This window comes from Phyllobates terribilis, unplaced genomic scaffold (assembly GCF_046119375.1).
Source record: "Phyllobates terribilis strain yellow unplaced genomic scaffold, ASM4611937v1 Scaffold_9__5_contigs__length_417890890, whole genome shotgun sequence".
Lineage (NCBI taxonomy): Eukaryota > Metazoa > Chordata > Amphibia > Anura > Dendrobatidae > Phyllobates > Phyllobates terribilis.
This window is the reverse complement of record NW_027362769.1, coordinates 55345949-55364342: the sequence shown is the minus strand read 5'-3', so window position 1 is coordinate 55364342 and position 18394 is coordinate 55345949. Positions and strand designations below refer to the sequence as shown.

The window sequence follows — 18394 nt, the reverse complement described above, 5'->3', positions numbered from 1 at the left end:
CGATCAATGAGGGTGCAGTTAGAGTATCTGGGGCTGTTTGATTAGACAGGGTCAATAGGTGAATCTGTTGTTCATGAATTAGGCAAGGCCCTTACTTGCATTTGTAGATGATAAATACCTATAAGAAATCCCAATCATGACCTTTAGCCCTCGATTGAAATATCAACAAAACACCAACAAAACTACTGAGTACTGGAAGATGTAGAAATGGGAATATAATCTTCATTGAAATAAATTACATAAAACAGATTAAAACTGGCCAAAGGGTAAGAATGTGTAACTGGAGATAACATAAGAAACTGCATATAAAAAGGAGGAGGAACTCAAAGATGTAGAAATCATCTGTGCAAAAGTGCAATAACAAAGACCAAAGACTTTGGTTTTTGCTATTGCATTTCGGCACAGATAATGTATAAATTTTTGATGCAGGTGGTATTAGTTGGATCCTCAGAGCATGATCATGCTCCCTCTTGCTAGTATAGCAGAGTTGAATATAGCATAGCTGAGCTGTGCTACCAACTGGCTGTCAGATCAATGAGAATGCCATGTGAGTATCTGGGGACTCTCTTATTAGACAGGGTTATTAGGTGCATCTGCCCATGCTCCAAGGACAGCATTAGAACTACTGGAGGACTGATCCAGTGGCAACAGAGGGTAAAGAGAGCCCTGAGGGGAGCATCAATAGAGAGTCGATTACTGCAAATCAGTGCAGATTTAAAAATAGTTTGTATTAGGCCTCATTCTTCCATTCTCAATGGCCTCACATATAATATCATGCTAGATGAGGGCAAGGGAATTTAGATTTACTGTTCCTGTAGATTTAATGTTCATTTAAAGACTAAAAACGATACTATATAGTTCTAATGAAGAAATAGATAAACTGCATAGAAGTACAGCACTTGTGAGAAAAAAGTGAACATTAAAATATTCATGTTTTATGTTTTCTAATTTGCAGTTAATGGACAATGAGATCAAGAAGGAGTTGATATTCCGAGGAGAACGCATTACCTGGTTTTCACCAGCCAGTCTCAAGGAGTTACTACACTTAAAAGTACAATATCCAAAAGCTCCACTTGTCGTGGGGAATACAACCATAGGTAGGACGAAAGCAAAAAGAAAAAAAAATATGAAAATGTAATGGTTACAGAATGGGGACCATAGAAAAGCAAAAGCACTTAAATGCATTATCATATTAAAGGTCTACATAAAATGTAATTGCCCTTGAAAAATACACTCCCCAACATAGAAATTGCAGCACCAAGAAGGAAAAGTTGTGGAGTTATGGAAATAACAGGATCAATAGACATGTTAATGATATGGGAATTATGAAAAAAATGGAAACAACATTATCAAAACATTTTGACTTATCCAGTATGGATGGAGTATGAGCGCCTTCTGCGGAAATCCCCTTACTTACACACCTTGGCATGATGTCAATGAGGTTATTAATGGTTGTTTGAGAAATATTCTGCCGCACTGATTGCACTTGGGCAACAGATCATCCAGATCCGCTGCTGGCAGCTACATTTACAAAAGCTGACAATTGTGTCCCAGATGTGCTTGATGGAAGACAAATCAGGAGAAGCCTGTAGGCAATGGTAACATGTTTAGGCCATACAGGCTCCTCACAGTAGCACGAGCAACTTGTGTCTTTGTTGTGTTAACAGTCTTTATATACCACCAATGTATTCTACAACATTTTGAAAAACTGGGACAGTTTGGAGAAATGGCCGTACCACTGGTTCCACCAGCAATTCAATGTTACACCTGTATAGCCGCCGTCCATGCACGTACTCCTCCTTTCATGCAAGGTGTGGGAAAGACTTAGTGCAACACAAAGGGAAGAGGGAAAGGGAGCCCAGACTCTAGGGAAAGGGGGGAGTGGAGACCTCCTAGGCTGATCTAATATCACCCAGTCTCCACTAACATCCCTATATTGGTTCTTCACCAAACGCCACACGCGAACCTTTCCCAGTCCTTCCCTGACGTAAAGCCCTGGCTAGGGAAGGGAGGGGGATGAGCGATAGTCGACCCCCACTGACAACTAAAGACAACAAGTGGGAACAAACAAGGGAAGATAGCTTAGCTTTAAGTCGACTTCAGAGAGATGAACACCCGTCCTCATAGCTCCAGAGAGGAAGAAGTAATGCACTTGCTCTGAGCCTTCACAAGGGATAATGTATCGCCGGCACCTCCCTCTAGCAGACCGCAGGTATTTATACACCCAGGCCAGGGTGTTGATTAGCTAGCGGAAGGTAGTCACTGGGTCCTAGAGAGACGCCTCTAAGAAGGTGTCTTTAATGCCAAACAAAGAGATCTCCTGCAACCAACAGCAGGGCGACAGTTTGTAACGTCTGACACACCCGTGACACCTCCTCCCCTGGCAGGGAAAGCCGACTCGCTCACCGCCCTGGTCCCCATCCCCCACTTCCTTCTCCTCCTCCGGCTGCTGCTCGGGGTCTGCGTGCAGATCCCCGGGCACTGTGCTTTCAGCTCGTGCTTCCATTTAAAGGGACAGCACGCGTTGTCCTAAAGTGTCACCAGTCAATGACTGGGAGACACTTACTATTTTAGGCACCTCCACCTGTTGGGAGGTGCCTTAGCAACTTGTCTAGTCAGTTTAGTCTGCACTCTTGCTAGTTCTCAGATCCCCAGTCTGTTAGTACCTGCCTGTACCCGCTAGTGTCTGTCAGTACCTACCTGTTCTTGCTCGTTCCTACCTGCCCTTGATTGTGCCTTTCAGTGTACCTGCCTGCACCCACCAGTGCCATCTGTATACAAGCCGTACCTGCTTACACCTGCCTGTGCCACCTGTATATCCACCATACCTGCTTGCACCTGCCTGTGCCATCTGTATACCAGCCGTAACTGCCTGCACCTGTCAGTTCCATCTGTATACCAGCAGTACCTGCTTGCACTTACCTGTGCCATCTGTATACGAGCCGTACCTGCTGTGCCATCTGTATACGAGCCATACTTGCTTGCACCTGCTGTGCCATCTGTATACCAGCGGTACCTGCTTGCACCTACCTGTGCCATCTGTATACGAGCCGTACCTGCTTGCACCTCTGTGCCATCTGTATACGAGCCATACCTGCTTGCATCCACCTGTGCCATCTGTATACCAGCCATACCTGCTTGCACCTGCTGTGCCATTTGTATACCAGCCGTCCTGTCTGCACCTGCCAGTGCCTGCCTGTGTTCCAGCCGTGCCCGCCAGCAGCACCCGCCATTCCTGGGTTCCTGCCGTGTCTGCTTTTATCAGTAGAACCTTCCCTTCTTGGCCGTTCCAGCTTCCTTTCCCTTGGGGGTCAGTTGCTGTGTGTTCAAGTTCCGTCCTGGTGAGAGACCAAGTTACACCCCTCCAGGCTCACCTCGAACCACCACAGAGTGGTTCTACCACTGCTCTAACAACGCAAAGGTGTTAGTGTACCTGGAATGAAGGCTAGAGTGGTCCGGCTGCCTAATTTATGCCATTCTACTCCATGATCCCAGCAGTAGTGCAGGAATGACTTTACCTCATAAAGGCGTCTCCAGACCAATCTCTGTCTATCATTGCATCCAAGACAAAAGTGGGACTCATTGCTGATGGATTAAACCTCCATCCATTGCCGTCATTCTCTGCACCATGACAGCCTTTGATAGTGGTGGTATGAGATCAATGGAACAACTGAAGCTGGATATCTGGCTCATAGCCTAATGTCTTGCAAATATGTTCTGACAGTTTATCTAGACACTGTTGCCTTAGGCTTGGTATGTGACATACAATTTCACTTGCAGTACAGAATGGATCTATCAAGGAACCAGTGGTACAGCCATTTCTACAAAATGTCCCAGGAACCTTTTTTCAACACGACAATGCCAAGTTGCTTGTAGCTTTTGCTACTGTGAACAACTTGCATAGCCTACACATGCTACTATGGCCTGCAGCATCTCCGGACTTGTCTACTTTGAGCACATCTGGGAAAAATTGGTCAACAGTTTCAAAGGTAGCTGACAGCAGTGGATCTTGATGATTTGCAAGCCTTTGTGCATTAAGTGTGGCAGACATTCCTCAGACCATCATTCATATCCTCATTGTTAGCAACCCAGGGTGTATGTGCATTTACTTCTGTATGTGGAGCTCATACTCTATTCTAAATCGATTGAGATGTTTTGCAAGTTTTATTTCCATTTTTTCATTATTTGCACATCAATAACATGTCTATCAATTCTGTGATTTTCATAACTCCATAACTTTTCCTTCTGATATTGAAATGTTAATGTTGAGGAGTGTTTAAAAGCAAAATCCTTTTGCATGTGAAACATTGAAGTATTAATCTTAAGTCACAACTGATATTAAAATCTGATGGTGAAATCATCAATTTTAGATTGATCACGCTAACAAACCAATAGTTGGTTGCTGGTTCTGAGGAGAAGCTAAAGCAAAAGTGACAAAAAGCCTGACTCCAATTACTGTTGCCACTATTGAAAAAATGGCTGCCACAGCTAAAATGAAAAAATACAAGCATCTTGTTAAGGCTTGTTTCAGACAGTGACATTTTTAATCCTATGTTACAAATGCAATCTGTAGACCTATTGTGGTTTTACTAAAATGAATTGATTACTAACGGTAAAGAAACAAAATTTTTCAACTATGGCTATTGGTCTAACTTTTAATTTACTAACATATGCACATTTTTGCATTTTGGGTGGAAATCCACTTTAATAAATATGATATATTTCATGACATGGTAAGTAAATAAAAATAATAATAATAATATTATTTCTATAGCACCAACATATTTCGCAACACTTCACATTTTAGAGGGGACTTGTACAGACAATAAAAGACGTTACAGAATAACAATAATCACATAAATCAACAGATTCCAGGAGGAGAGAGCACCCTGCTCACAAGCTTACAATCTATGAGGAAATAGGGGAGACATGAAAGGTGGATGGTAACAATTGCTTGTACGAGTATTGTACGGTCAACCATTAGTATAATGGTTGCATGAACCGGTCACCAACCAGTATCTGGACAAGTACAGATACAAAGGGGCATTAAGTGCATGGAGGGTGTGTGAACAGATGATACGAGGGTCCGGGTTTTGAAGAAAATTTTGTGTGGGCAAGACAGGGATAGTCAGATGCGTTTGTTGAGGCAATAGGCCAGTCTAAAGAAATGTGTTTTTAGGGCACGCTTAACACTAGGTATTGGGGATTAATCAAATTATCCTGGGTAAGGCATTCAAAAGAATGGGCGCAGCTGGCAAGAAGTCTTGGAGATGAGAATGGGAGTTCGGATTCATGAGGATCTTAATCTTAGGTCATTAGCAGAACGGAAGGCACGAGTAGGGTGGTAGACTGGGACGAGGGAGGAGATGTAGGGGGGTGCTGAACCATGGAGAGCTTTGTGGGTGAGAGTGATAAGTTTATATTAAACTCTATATCGGATGGGCAACCAGTGCAACGACTGGCACAGGGTAGAGGCATTGGTGTAGTGGTTGGAAAGGAATATGATCCTGGCTGCTGCTTTAAGGACGGATTGGAGAGGGGAAAGTTTAGTAAGAGGGAGACTGATTAGTAGAGAGTTGCAATGGTCCAGACAAGAATGAATAAGAGCTACAGTAAGAGTTTTTGCAAAGTCAAAGGTAAGAAAAGGTTGAATTTTAGAAATGTTTTTGAGGTGTAGGTGACATGAGCGGGCGAGTTATCGGATGTGGGGAGTGAAGAAAAGATCGGAATCAAGTAAGACCCCAAGACAGCGGGTATGTTGCTGGGGAGTAATGGTAGAACCACACAAGGAAATGGAAATATCGGGCATAGGTATGTTAGTGGAGGGATGAAACACAAGATGTGCATAATATATATATTTTTTTGCATTTAATATAGAGGTCTAAGAGGGAATGTTTCTCCTTGTGGAAAGTTCCAAGTAAACATAAGGAGACTTATAAGCCATGCAATGCTCTTCTGGGAATTAAAATATCTAAATGAACTCTAGCACCAGCTATTGGATATAATAATCCTAAAAGTCAATATTGACCCTTTATCAAGCTTTGCTCTATGATTTACAATAAGAAGCAAAGCCAGAAACTCCATTTGCAGACACATGTTTCTGGGTGTTTACCCCTCCTCAGTGTAAAGCAGAAGATCTAATTTGGCTAGATTAGATGCTTCTGACTAGCAGTGTATGGGGAATGGTTCTCCATTACCAAAAGTACCAAGTTGATGTAAGTAGACTTATATGCCATTTCATTTTCCTCTGGGAATTTAAATATGTAAATATCCTCTTCAGAGAGGAAAAGGACTTGAACTCTAGTGCCATCTATTGGATATAGCAATCTTAAATGTCAGTATCGATCTTTTATTGAGCCTTGCCACATGAATTAGGATAAGAAACCAAACCAGAAACTCCATTTGCAGACATGTGTGTGGGGTTTGCCCCTCCTCAGCGCAAAGCTGGAGATCTTATTTGGGTAGGTGAGAGGCCTCTGACTTGGGGTCTAAGGGGGAACGCATCTCCTTGTGGAGAGTACCAAGTTGATGTACGGAGACTTATAGGGCATACAATGCTTCTCTGGAAATTTAAATATGCAAATAGGCTCTTCAGAGAGGAAGAGGACTTGAACCTATTTTAGGATTGCTACTTCCAATAGGTTCAATTCCTCTTCCTCTCTGAAGAGTCTGTTTGAATTTAATATGCGGAGCTCAGAACTTTCTCTTGGAGTAGACTAAAGATATAATTTTCCTGATTTCACATTTGACTAGACATATCCCCAACCTCTGTCATAGTGCTCTAATAGGATGTCATAGATATTGTAGTCACTTGTAATATCATGGTCCCTTATTTATTTTTCTTTTTATTTAATTTTAAATAAAAGTAATCTAATGATCTATTCTATGATCTTCACTTGAAAAAACTTTGGTCTGCTAAGGGACTACAACTTCCAACTTAGCAATATACTGCAGGAAAATTAAAGTGAATTTGATGAATATTTATATGATGTTCTTTTATGTAGGGTCATCTAAAAAAAATACTTCTGTTTTCTGGGGAATAAATGTGGCTGATAACCATTTGGTTACCTTATTCTGATGCTGTAATTGTACTGCCAATGTATACAAATTATTGCAAACTTAACGTTTTATACCAGTCCAGAATTTTTGGGCTTCATTTGACCTTCATTGGTACACAATGTTAATATTCACTTGTTTTATGTCCAATGTCCAAAAGTCTGTTTATTTACATGAATCCTTTGATTTACCTCCAGTTCTTAACAGTTTGCTATGTTTGCCTTTTCTTTCCTTTGCTTTAATCCGCCCAGTTTCGTGGTTGAAACAACTCTTCATCCACAAAAGCAAAGAATTGTTCAATATGGAATTTGAAAATCCCAGTGGCACATAGTCACTAAAATTCTTGGCCATGTAGTGTCTGCCATGTCTGGCCTTACCATTAGTAGTCAATTAGTGAAAATTTTTTTCTAAACTTAGTTGTTCTTGGATTCAGGTAAGTGTACAGAACCAGAGTTTCTACAGCCCTTTACTTAGGAATAAACTTTCTTGGTCACATCAAGGCCATAAAAATAATTTAGCAGAAAACCTACCTATTAAAGCAAATCTATCTATCAGCAGGTTTTTGCTATGGAATCTGAGAGTAGCATGATATTGGGACAGAGAGCCTGACTCCAGGGATGTATCACTTACTGGACTTCTTGGTGCAGTTTTGATAGAATCCCTGTTTTATCTGCTGTAGCTCTAGCAGTGCTCAGAATGCTGGGCTGTGTATAACCCTGCCCACACCACTGATTGGCTGGAAGCTGCCAATCAGTGATGGGGATTAGATTACACAGATTAGCTTGATTGCCTGGCCTGAGACACCTAGCCCTACAGGTATAATCTCCTGTTAATAAAAAACTGATTGTATTGAAACTACAGCAAACTAATGAGCATGTCACACATTCCTGGATCGGGCACTCTGCCCCTACATCATGCTGCTCTCTATGATTAAATAGCAAAAGCCTGCTCAGAGATTCCCTTTAAATAATGCAGCAATATTTCAATAACAGGTATTACGAGAGAATGCTCAATCAGAATAAAATCATTTCCGGTGCCATACAGGTATGTATGTCGTGTGTGACTGAGAATACATTTTCTTACATATTTTTTTTTTGTTTAATTAGGACCTGAAATGAAGTTTAGAGGAGTATTTCATCCAGTAATTATCTTCCCTGCAAGAATTGTGGAACTCCACGTTGTGAGCGAGACTGACACAGGTAATGCCATACTCTGTATTATATTAGATGCAGAATTGTTTTTTCCATGCGTTCTCGTTAATCATCTATGCAAAGAAAGAAACAGAGGCGCCCCTAGGTGTGAATCAGCCTTGACTGGCTTACTTGAGCCCAATACTGAAAAGGCTCACCTGGAAGCATTGTGCAATCTCAGGTACAACTCTGATGTCAGCAGAGTGCAGCCCTCGTCATCAGCCCCCAGCTGAGGGTGAAGATACAGATCCAAAATAAAAAATAGAAAAAGGAAAAAAAATGCCGATAAAATGGCGCTGTCACTTTTAATAAAAACATTGTTTTTTAAAAATTCATTGGAGTGACTGCCATTGGATCATCATTTTTTTTTATTTTTTTTATTTTGGATTTGTTAATCATGTGACTTTTTTTCTTTTTAGGATTAACAGTGGGAGCAGCCTGTAGTCTTACAATCCTGAAAGACACATTAAATAATGCCCTTTCACGCCTGCCAGAGGAGAAGACCAAACTTTACAAAGCCCTCTTACAGCAGCTGGAAACTCTGGGAGGGGCCCAGATTAGGAACACCGCTGTAAGTGGACAGAGTCAAATATTCCGCGACAGGGGCGGACACTGACAGCTTGGGGCCCCTTGCAAGAAATGTGTCTGGGCCCCCCTCCTTTTGTGGCTTCAAAGCAATATATATGTAATATAATTTTACATAATGCCCTCTTTTGTCCTTTACATATCGGATTCTCGTTATTATTGTTATTTATAGCGCCCCGTCTTTATTTCATTGCGTCCGCTCTTGTTAGATATGAACTGAAATGACGGCTGATGGAGCATGGGAAAGCTTTTTCTCTAATGGAGGAGGCTTCTGGTCAGATGCTGCCCCAACAGCAGTGATTTTACATTTAACAACGGTGGACTATGTAATAAAGAGAGGACTATGTAATTAAAGGGGTATTCCCATCTCCAAGATCCTATCCCAATATGTAGCAGGTGTAGTAATATTAGCAAATACCTCAAATTAGAAATGTAGTATAGTTCTCCTAATTAGCTATATCGCTTACCTCATGTGCAGGCATTGCAGTTGCTTAGGTATCCATGGTTACGACTACTAATAGCTGACTAACTGTCACTATGTGTGTGACTGTAACCAAAAATACCTAAGCTACTGCAATGCCTGGACATGGGTTAAGCAATATTGTTAATCAGGAGAACTATACTACATTTCTAATTGGAAGTATTTGCTAATATTACTACACCTGCTATATATTGGGATATGATATTGGAGATGGGAATACCCCATTAAGGACTGTGCTATACATAATAAGTGAGTGCACTATACACTAAGGGACAGCGATATATTTCTATATATATATTTCTATATATATATACAGTACAGACCAAAAGTTTGGACACACCTTCTCATTTAAAGGTTTTTCTGTATTTTCATGACTATGAAAATTGTACATTCACACTGAAGGCATCAAAACTATGAATTAACACATGTGGAATTATATACTTAACAAAAAAGTGTGAAACAACTGAAAATATGTCTTATATTCTAGGTTCTTCAGAGTAGCCACCTTTTGCTTTGATGACTGCTTTGCACACTCTTGGCATTCTCTTGATGAGCTTCAAGAGGTAGTCACCGGAAAAGGTTTTCACTTCACAGGTGTGCCCTGTCAGGTTTAATAAGTGGGATTTCTTGCCTTATAAATGGGGTTGTGACCATCAGTTGTGTTGTGCAGAAGTCTGGTGGATACACAGCTGATAGTCCTACTGAATAGACTGTTAGAATTTGTATTATGGCAAGAAAAAAGCAGCTAAGTAAAGAAAAACGAGTGGCCATCATTACTTTAAGAAATGAAGGTCAGTCAGTGCGAAAAATTGGGCAAACTTTGAAAGTGTCCCCAAGTGCAGTTGCAAAAACCATCAAGCGCTACAAAGAAACTGGCTCACATGAGGACCGCCCCAGGAAAGGAAGACCAAGAGTCACCTCTGCTTCTGAGGATAAGTTTATCCGAGTCACCAGCCTCAGAAATCGCAGGTTAACAGCAGCTCAGATTAGAGACCAGGTCGATGCCACACAGAGTTCTAGCAACAGACACATCTCTTCAACAACTGTTAAGAGGAGACTTTGTGCAGCAGTCCTTCATGGTAAAATAGCTGCTAGGAAACCACTGCTAAGGACAGGCAACAAGCAGAAGAGACTTGTTTGGGCTAAAGAACACAAGGAATGGACATTAGACCAGTGGAAATCTGTGCTTTGGTCTGATGAGTCCAAATTTGAGATCTTTGGTTCCAACCACCGTGTCTTTGTGCGACGCAGAAAAGGTGAACTCTACATGCCTGGTTACCACCGTGAAGCATGGAGGAGGAGGTGTGATGGTGTGGGGGTGCTTTGATGGTGACACTGTTGGGGATTTATTCAAAATTGAAGGCATACTGAACCAGCATGGCTACCACAGCATCTTGCAGCGGCATGCTATTCCATCCGGTTTGCGTTTAGTTGGACCATCATTTATTTCTCAACAGGACAATGACCCCAAACACACCTCCAGGCTGTGTAAGGGCTATTTGACCAAGAAGAGGAGTGATGGGGTGCTACGCCAGATGACCTGGCCGCCAGTCACCAGTCCTGAACCCAATCAAGATGGTTTGGGGTGAGCTGGACCGCAGAGTGAAGGCAAAAGGGCCAACAAGGGCTAAGCATCTCTGGGAACTCCTTCAAGATTGTTGGAAGACCATTTCCGGTGACTACCTCTTGAAGCTCAGCAAGAGAATGCCAAGAGAGTGCAAAGCAGTCATCAAAGCAAAAGGTGGCTACTTTGAAGAACCTAGAATATAAGACATATTTTCAGTTGTTTCACACTTTTTTGTTAAGTATATAATTCCACATGTGTTAATTCATAGTTTTGATGCCTTCAGTGTGAATGTACAATTTTCATAGTCATGAAAATACAGAAAAATCTTTAAATGAGAAGGTGTGTCCAAACTTTTGGTCTGTATTGTGTATATATATATATATATATATATATATATATATATATATATATACTTAATAAGGCTACATTTCTGTATCCATGTGCTGCTCTCTATTTTTTTCTCAGGCAGCACACAGACCCGCTGAGTAAGTCCTATGCTGAACTTCAAAATCGGATCAGAACAGGACATGCTGTGAGTCTCGCAGATCTCATTCTCGGATCTGTGATTTTTAACAGATATGTGAATGGATCTATGAAACTGTAAGTCCGTGTGCCGACCAATAAAAAACCTGCCAGCTCATGGACATTTCACACGAATGTGAGAATGTGGCCTAAGAGATAGTATCACTACAAGTTATACAGAACAGATACAGAATAAATACTTACATCCAGTGTCCGCTGACGTCTCGTCTGATTAGATCCGTTTTCTGTTGTTTCTTCTCCATCTCCTTCATGTCGACATCTCCCAACCACGACTCGTCTTGTCACGATGATGACCGCAGCCCTGAAAATAAAAAGGTCTCATATATTGTATACATACATGAGTCTCCCCCGCACTGCACCCCTGAATACAGATGTGTACCCCCAGGACTGGCTCCAGGTTTTTGTGGGCCCTGGGTGAAAAAGTCTCAGTGGCCCCTTTATCACATATCATGATTCGTGATGCACGGATACTGCAGAGAAATATAGATATAGTACAATGCAAAGATTTCACTTCTTATATTACATGACCGATATCAATTGTAAATTCTACAATAGCTCAGAAACCGGCGAATCCTCGAAGCGCACAGTGCAGACCGGACAGTATAGTCCTCCATACAGAATAATGGGCACCACATAGTCCTCCACACAGTATTATGGGCCCCATATAATGCTCCATACAGTATACTGGCCCCCATATAACGCTCCATACAGGATACTGGTCCCCATATAACGCTCCATACAGAATACTGGCCCCCATATAATGCTCCATACAGAATACTGGCCCCCATATAATGCTCCATGCAGAATACTGGCCCCCATATAATGCTCCATACAGAATACTGGCCCCCATATAATGCTCCACACAGAATACTGGCCCCCATAAAACACCCCATACAGAATACTGGCCCCCATATAATGCTCCATACAGAATACTGGCCCCCATATAACGCTCCATACAGAATACTGGCCCCAATATAATGCTCCATACAGAATACTGGCCCCCATAAAGCGCTCCATACAGGATACTGGCCCCCAAATAACGCTCCTTACAGGATACTGGTCCCCATATAACGCTCCATACACAATACTGCCCCCCATGTAATGCTCCATACAGGATATTGACCCCCATATAACGCTCCATACAGAATACTGGCACCCATAAAATTCTCCATACAGAATACTGGCCCCCATAAAATGCTCCATGCAGGATGTGCCCCCCACATAATGCTCCATGCAGGCTGTGCCCCCACATAATGCCCCATGCAGGCTGTGCCCCCCACATAATGCCCCATGCAGGCTGTCCTCTTCCCCCACCTATAGTGCCCCATTGCAGGCTGTCCTTCCCCACCCTATAATGCCCCATTGCAGGCTTTTCTCCCCCCATAATGCCCCATTGCAGGCTGTTCCCACCCCCCTATAATGCCCCATTGAAGGCTGTTCTCCCCCCCCAATAATGCCCCATTGCAGGCTGTTCTCCCCCCCCCTATAATGTCCCATGCAAGCTGTTCTCCCCCCTATAATGCCCCATTGCAGGCTGTTCCCCCCCTATAATGCCCCATTGCAGGCTGTTCCCCCCCCTCCCATAATGCCTCATGCAGGCTGTCCGTCCCCCCCATAATGCCCCGTTGCAGGCTGCCCCCCCCCCATATAATGCCCCATGCAGTCTATTCTCCCCCCATATAATGTCCTATTGCAGCCTGTTCTCCCCCCCATATAATGCCCCATTGCAGGCTGTTATCCCCTCTATAATGCCCCATTGTAGGCTGTCCCCCCCTATAATGCCCCATTGCAGCCAGTTCTCCCCCCCCTATAATGCCCCATTGCAGGCTGTTCTCCCCCCCCTATAATGCCCCATGCAGGCTGTCCCCCCCCCTATAATGCCCCATTGCAGGCTGTTCTCCCACCCTCCCTATAATGCCCCATTTCAGGCTGGTCTCCCCCCCTATAATGCCCCATTGCAGGCTGTTCTACCCCCCCCAATAATGCCCCATTGCAGGCTGTCCTCCCCCCCTTTAATGCCCCATTGCAGTCTGTTCTCCCTCCCCCCTATAATGCCCCATTGCAGGCTGCTCTCCCCCCGTATAATGCCCTATTGTAGGCTGTTCTCCCCCCCTATAATGCCCCATGCAGGCTGTTCTTCCCCCCTATAATGCCCCATTGCAGGCTGTTCTCCCCCCTCTAATGCCCCATGCAGGCTGTCCCCCCGCCCTATAATGCCCCGTTGCAGGCTGTTCTCCCCCCCCTCATAATGCCCCATTGCAGGCTGCCCCCCCCCTTTAATGCCCCATTGCAGGCTGTTCTCCCCCCTATAATGCCCCATTGTAGGCTGTTCTCCCCCCCTATAATGCCCCATGCAGGCTGTTCTTCCCCCCTATAATGCCCCATTGCAGACTGTTCTCCCCCCCTCTAATGCCCCATGCAGGCTGTCCCCCCACCCTATAATGCCCCATTGCAGGCTGCCCCCCCCCCTTTAATGCCCCATTCCAGGCTGTTCTCCCCCCTATAATGCCCCATTGCAGGCTGCTCTCCCCCCTATAATGCCCCATTGCAGGCTGTTCTCCCACCCTCCCTATAATGCCCCATTTCAGGTTGGTCTCCCCCCTCTATAATGCCCCATTGCAGGCTGTTCTATCCCCCCCCATAATGCCCCATTGCAGGCTGCCCCCCGCCCCCTTTAATGCCCCATTGCAGTCTGTTCTCCCTCCCCCCTATAATGCCCCATTGCAGGCTGCTCTCCCCCCCGTATAATGCCCCATTGTAGGCTGTTCTCCCCCCCTATAATGCCCCATGCAGGCTGTTCTTCCCCCCTATAATGCCCCATTGCAGGCTGTTCTCTCCCCCCTCTAATGCCCCATGCAGGCTGTCCCCCCGCCCTATAATGCCCCATTGCAAGCTGTTCTCCCCCCCCATAATGCCCCATTGCAGGCTGTCCCCCTCCCTTTAATGCCCCATTGCAGGCTGCTCTCCCCCCCGTATAATGCCCCATTGTAGGCTGTTCTCCCCCCCTATAATGCCCCATGCAGGCTGTTCTTCCCCCCTATAATGCCCCATTGCAGGCTGTTCTCTCCCCCCTCTAATGCCCCATGCAGGCTGTCCCCCCGCCCTATAATGCCCCATTGCAAGCTGTTCTCCCCCCCCATAATGCCCCATTGCAGGCTGTCCCCCCCCCTTTAATGCCCCATTGCAGGCTGTTCTCCCCCCTATAATGCCCCATTGTAGGCTGTTCTGCCCCCCTATAATGCCCCATGCAGGCTGTTCTTCCCCCCTATAATGCCCCATGCAGGCTGTCCCCCCGCCCTATAATGCCCCATTGCAGGCTGTCCCCCCCCCCCCCCATAATGCCCCATTGCAGGCTGCCCCCCCCTTTAATGCCCCATTGCAGGCTGTTTTCCCCCCTATAATGCCCCATTGCAGGCTGTTCTCCCCCCCTATAATGCCCCATGCAGGCTGTTCTCCCCCCCTATAATACCCCATACAGGCTGTTCTCCCTCCCCTATAATGCCTCATTGCAGTCTGTTCTCCCCCCTTATAATGCCCCATACAGGCTGTTCTCCCTCCCCTATAATGCCCCATTGCAGTCTGTCCCACCCCCACTATAATGCCCCATTGCAGGCTGTTCTCCCCCCTATAATGCCCCATTGTAGGCTGTTCTCCCCCCCTATAATGCCCCATGCAGGCTGTTCTTCCCCCCTATAATGCCCCATTGCAGACTGTTCTCCCCCCCTCTAATGCCCCATGCAGGCTGTCCCCCCACCCTATAATGCCCCATTGCAGGGTGCCCCCCCCATAATGCCCCATTGCAGGCTGCCCCCCCCTTTAATGCCCCATTCCAGGCTGTTCTCCCCCCTATAATGCCCCATTGCAGGCTGCTCTCCCCCCTATAATGCCCCATTGCAGGCTGTTCTCCCACCCTCCCTATAATGCCCCATTTCAGGTTGGTCTCCCCCCTCTATAATGCCCCATTGCAGGCTGTTCTACCCCCCCCCATAATGCCCCATTGCAGGATGTCCCCCCCCCCTTTAATGCCCCATTGCAGTCTGTTCTCCCTCCCCCCTATAATGCCCCATTGCAGGCTGCTCTCCCCCCCGTATAATGCCCCATTGTAGGCTGTTCTCCCCCCCTATAATGCCCCATGCAGGCTGTTCTTCCCCCCTATAATGCCCCATTGCAGGCTGTTCTCCCCCCCCCTCTAATGCCCCATGCAGGCTGTCCCCCCGCCCTATAATGCCCCATTGCAAGCTGTTCTCCCCCCCCATAATGCCCCATTGCAGGCTGTCCCCCCCTCTTTAATGCCCCATTGCAGGCTGTTCTCCCCCCTATAATGCCCCATTGTAGGCTGTTCTGCCCCCCTATAATGCCCCATGCAGGCTGTTCTTCCCCCCTATAATGCCCCATGCAGGCTGTCCCCCCGCCCTATAATGCCCCATTGCAGGCTGCCCCCCCCTTTAATGCCCCATTGCAGGCTGCCCCCCCCTTTAATGCCCCATTGCAGGCTGTTTTCCCCCCTATAATGCCCCATTGCAGGCTGTTCTCCCCCCCTATAATGCCCCATTGCAGGCTGCTCTCCCCCCTATAATGCCCCATTGCAGGCTGTTCTCCCACCCTCCCTATAATGCCCCATTTCAGGTTGGTCTCCCCCCTCTATAATGCCCCATTGCAGGCTGTTCTATCCCCCCCCATAATGCCCCATTGCAGGCTGTCCCCCCCCCCTTTAATGCCCCATTGCAGTCTGTTCTCCCTCCCCCCTATAATGCCCCATTGCAGGCTGCTCTCCCCCCCGTATAATGCCCCATTGTAGGCTGTTCTCCCCCCCTATAATGCCCCATGCAGGCTGTCCCCCCGCCCTATAATGCCCCATTGCAAGCTGTTCTCCCCCCCCATAATGCCCCATTGCAGGCTGTCCCCCCCCCTTTAATGCCCCATTGCAGGCTGTTCTCCCCCCTATAATGCCCCATTGTAGGCTGTTCTGCCCCCCTATAATGCCCCATGCAGGCTGTTCTTCCCCCCTATAATGCCCCATGCAGGCTGTCCCCCCGCCCTATAATGCCCCATTGCAGGCTGCCCCCCCCTTTAATGCCCCATTGCAGGCTGCCCCCCCCTTTAATGCCCCATTGCAGGCTGTTTTCCCCCCTATAATGCCCCATTGCAGGCTGTTCTCCCCCCCTATAATGCCCCATGCAGGCTGTTCTCCCCCCCTATAATACCCCATACAGGCTGTTCTCCCTCCCCTATAATGCCTCATTGCAGTCTGTTCTCCCCCCTTATAATGCCCCATACAGGCTGTTCTCCCTCCCCTATAATGCCCCATTGGAGTCTGTCCCACCCCCACTATAATGCCACATTGCAGTCTGTCGTCCCCCCCATAATGCCCCATTGCAGTCTGTTCTCCCCTCACCCTATAATGCCCCATGCCTCCATGCATTTAAAAAAAAAAATAAAAAAATACTCACTTCACTTCTCCTCACCTGCTGCCGCTGCTCCAGACTCCTCTGCGTCGCCGGCGTCTTCCCGCTCTGCGCTGGGATGGCTCAGGAGAGGGCGCGGTGGAAAGACGTCATCGCACCCTCTGACCTGAGACGTCACAGTGAGAGGACACGGAAGAGACCCGAGCTGCTGCGGAGGCACGGGGAGAGGTAAGTATTGTGCCGGGGCCCTGAGCAAGCGGGGGTGTTGGGGGGGTGGCAGGCGCTGGCACCGCTCTCCTCTGCTCACGGGTCCCATAGCGCGCCGTGGTGCCCGACGGCGAGTGGGCCCCCCTGCCTGCTCAGGACCCCGGCACTTGGCCGGGTGCTGACGCCAGCCCTGTGTACCCCACCATTTATATACAATCAGCCACGTACCAATCAAAATATAAAGTGATGACCTAGTTCTGTCTCCCATTAGCTATACTTTCCGGCGCCCAATAAATATAAATTAATTAGTGTCTGTGACTCTCCCCCAATTAATCTCAAGAATATGTGCACATGTTCCGCTTTTGTCTCAGCAAATACGCAGTGTTTTACAGCACCCCATATTCAATGAGAATCCTGAAGTCTCATGGACACGCTATTTTTTCTTTGCAGATTTGCAGCAGATTCAAATTTGCATAATGTCAACTCTTGGAAGTTTTTGCAGCAGATTTCACCTATTCTAATGAGTGGAAAAAAATCTGCAACAAAACGTCTTTAAAAAGCACAGCAAAAATGCATGTTTTATGTAGCGTTTTTCCTGCCAATACATCAGGATTTGCAGCAGAATTTTCTGCTGCAAATCCTGAATGTGTGCACATAGTCTTAGTCCCTGTTCTGTGTCCATTCCCACCTCCCCATTCATTAGAAGTCCCTGATAGTGTCATTATGAGATGAGAGAAGACACTATCAGGGCCTTATAATGAATTGGCAGTGGGGGAGGATGTTTAGTCCCTGACAGTGTCTTCTCCCATCCCACAATTCATTATGACGCTATCAGGGACTCGGCATCCTCCCCCACCACCCAATTCATTTTAAATCCATATCAAAGTCCTCCCCCCTCCACTTGTTTATTATAAGTTCCTCTTCCACCCCTTACTCCCATCTCAATCCTCCACCAAACCTCTCTCATTGTCCTTTCCCCAGTGTATCGCCTCCCCACTATATACTAGATCCATGTGGGTGTTACCCCCGCTGATCAGCAACCACCAATCAACTGTTACAGGGACCAGTGGTGTCTGGAAGTGTTCAGTTGCGGAGCAATAGAGTACAGCTCCGTCAAATGTATAGTGTCCACGACTGAATACTGCACATCCGACTCTATTCAAATCAAAATGGGTGCATCTGCAGTACCCAGCTGTGGCCACTATAAAGATGACAGTGCTGTACTGTTCTGCTCTGCAACTGTGCAAATACACCGCCTCTGGCCATGGTCCTCTGCAAGTTGTGACCTGCCAGATTGTTCCTGTGTTTGCTGGGTGAACTGGAGGTCACTTTTCAATGGGTAATTCTATGAGAGCCAAAA

At 46.1% G+C, this 18394-nt stretch overlaps 1 protein-coding gene across 1 annotated transcript in view; it reads left to right on the top strand.

Annotated features, from left to right (window-relative positions):
* Positions 1–18394, top strand: part of LOC141161556 (aldehyde oxidase-like) — a 151507-nt gene that overhangs the window by 56369 nt on the left and 76744 nt on the right. The window contains exons 9-11 of the mRNA XM_073646514.1: positions 956–1097; positions 8163–8255; positions 8666–8817. Of these exons, the coding sequence (XP_073502615.1) occupies positions 956–1097; positions 8163–8255; positions 8666–8817 (387 nt within the window). The remainder of the gene's footprint in view (positions 1–955; positions 1098–8162; positions 8256–8665; positions 8818–18394) is intronic.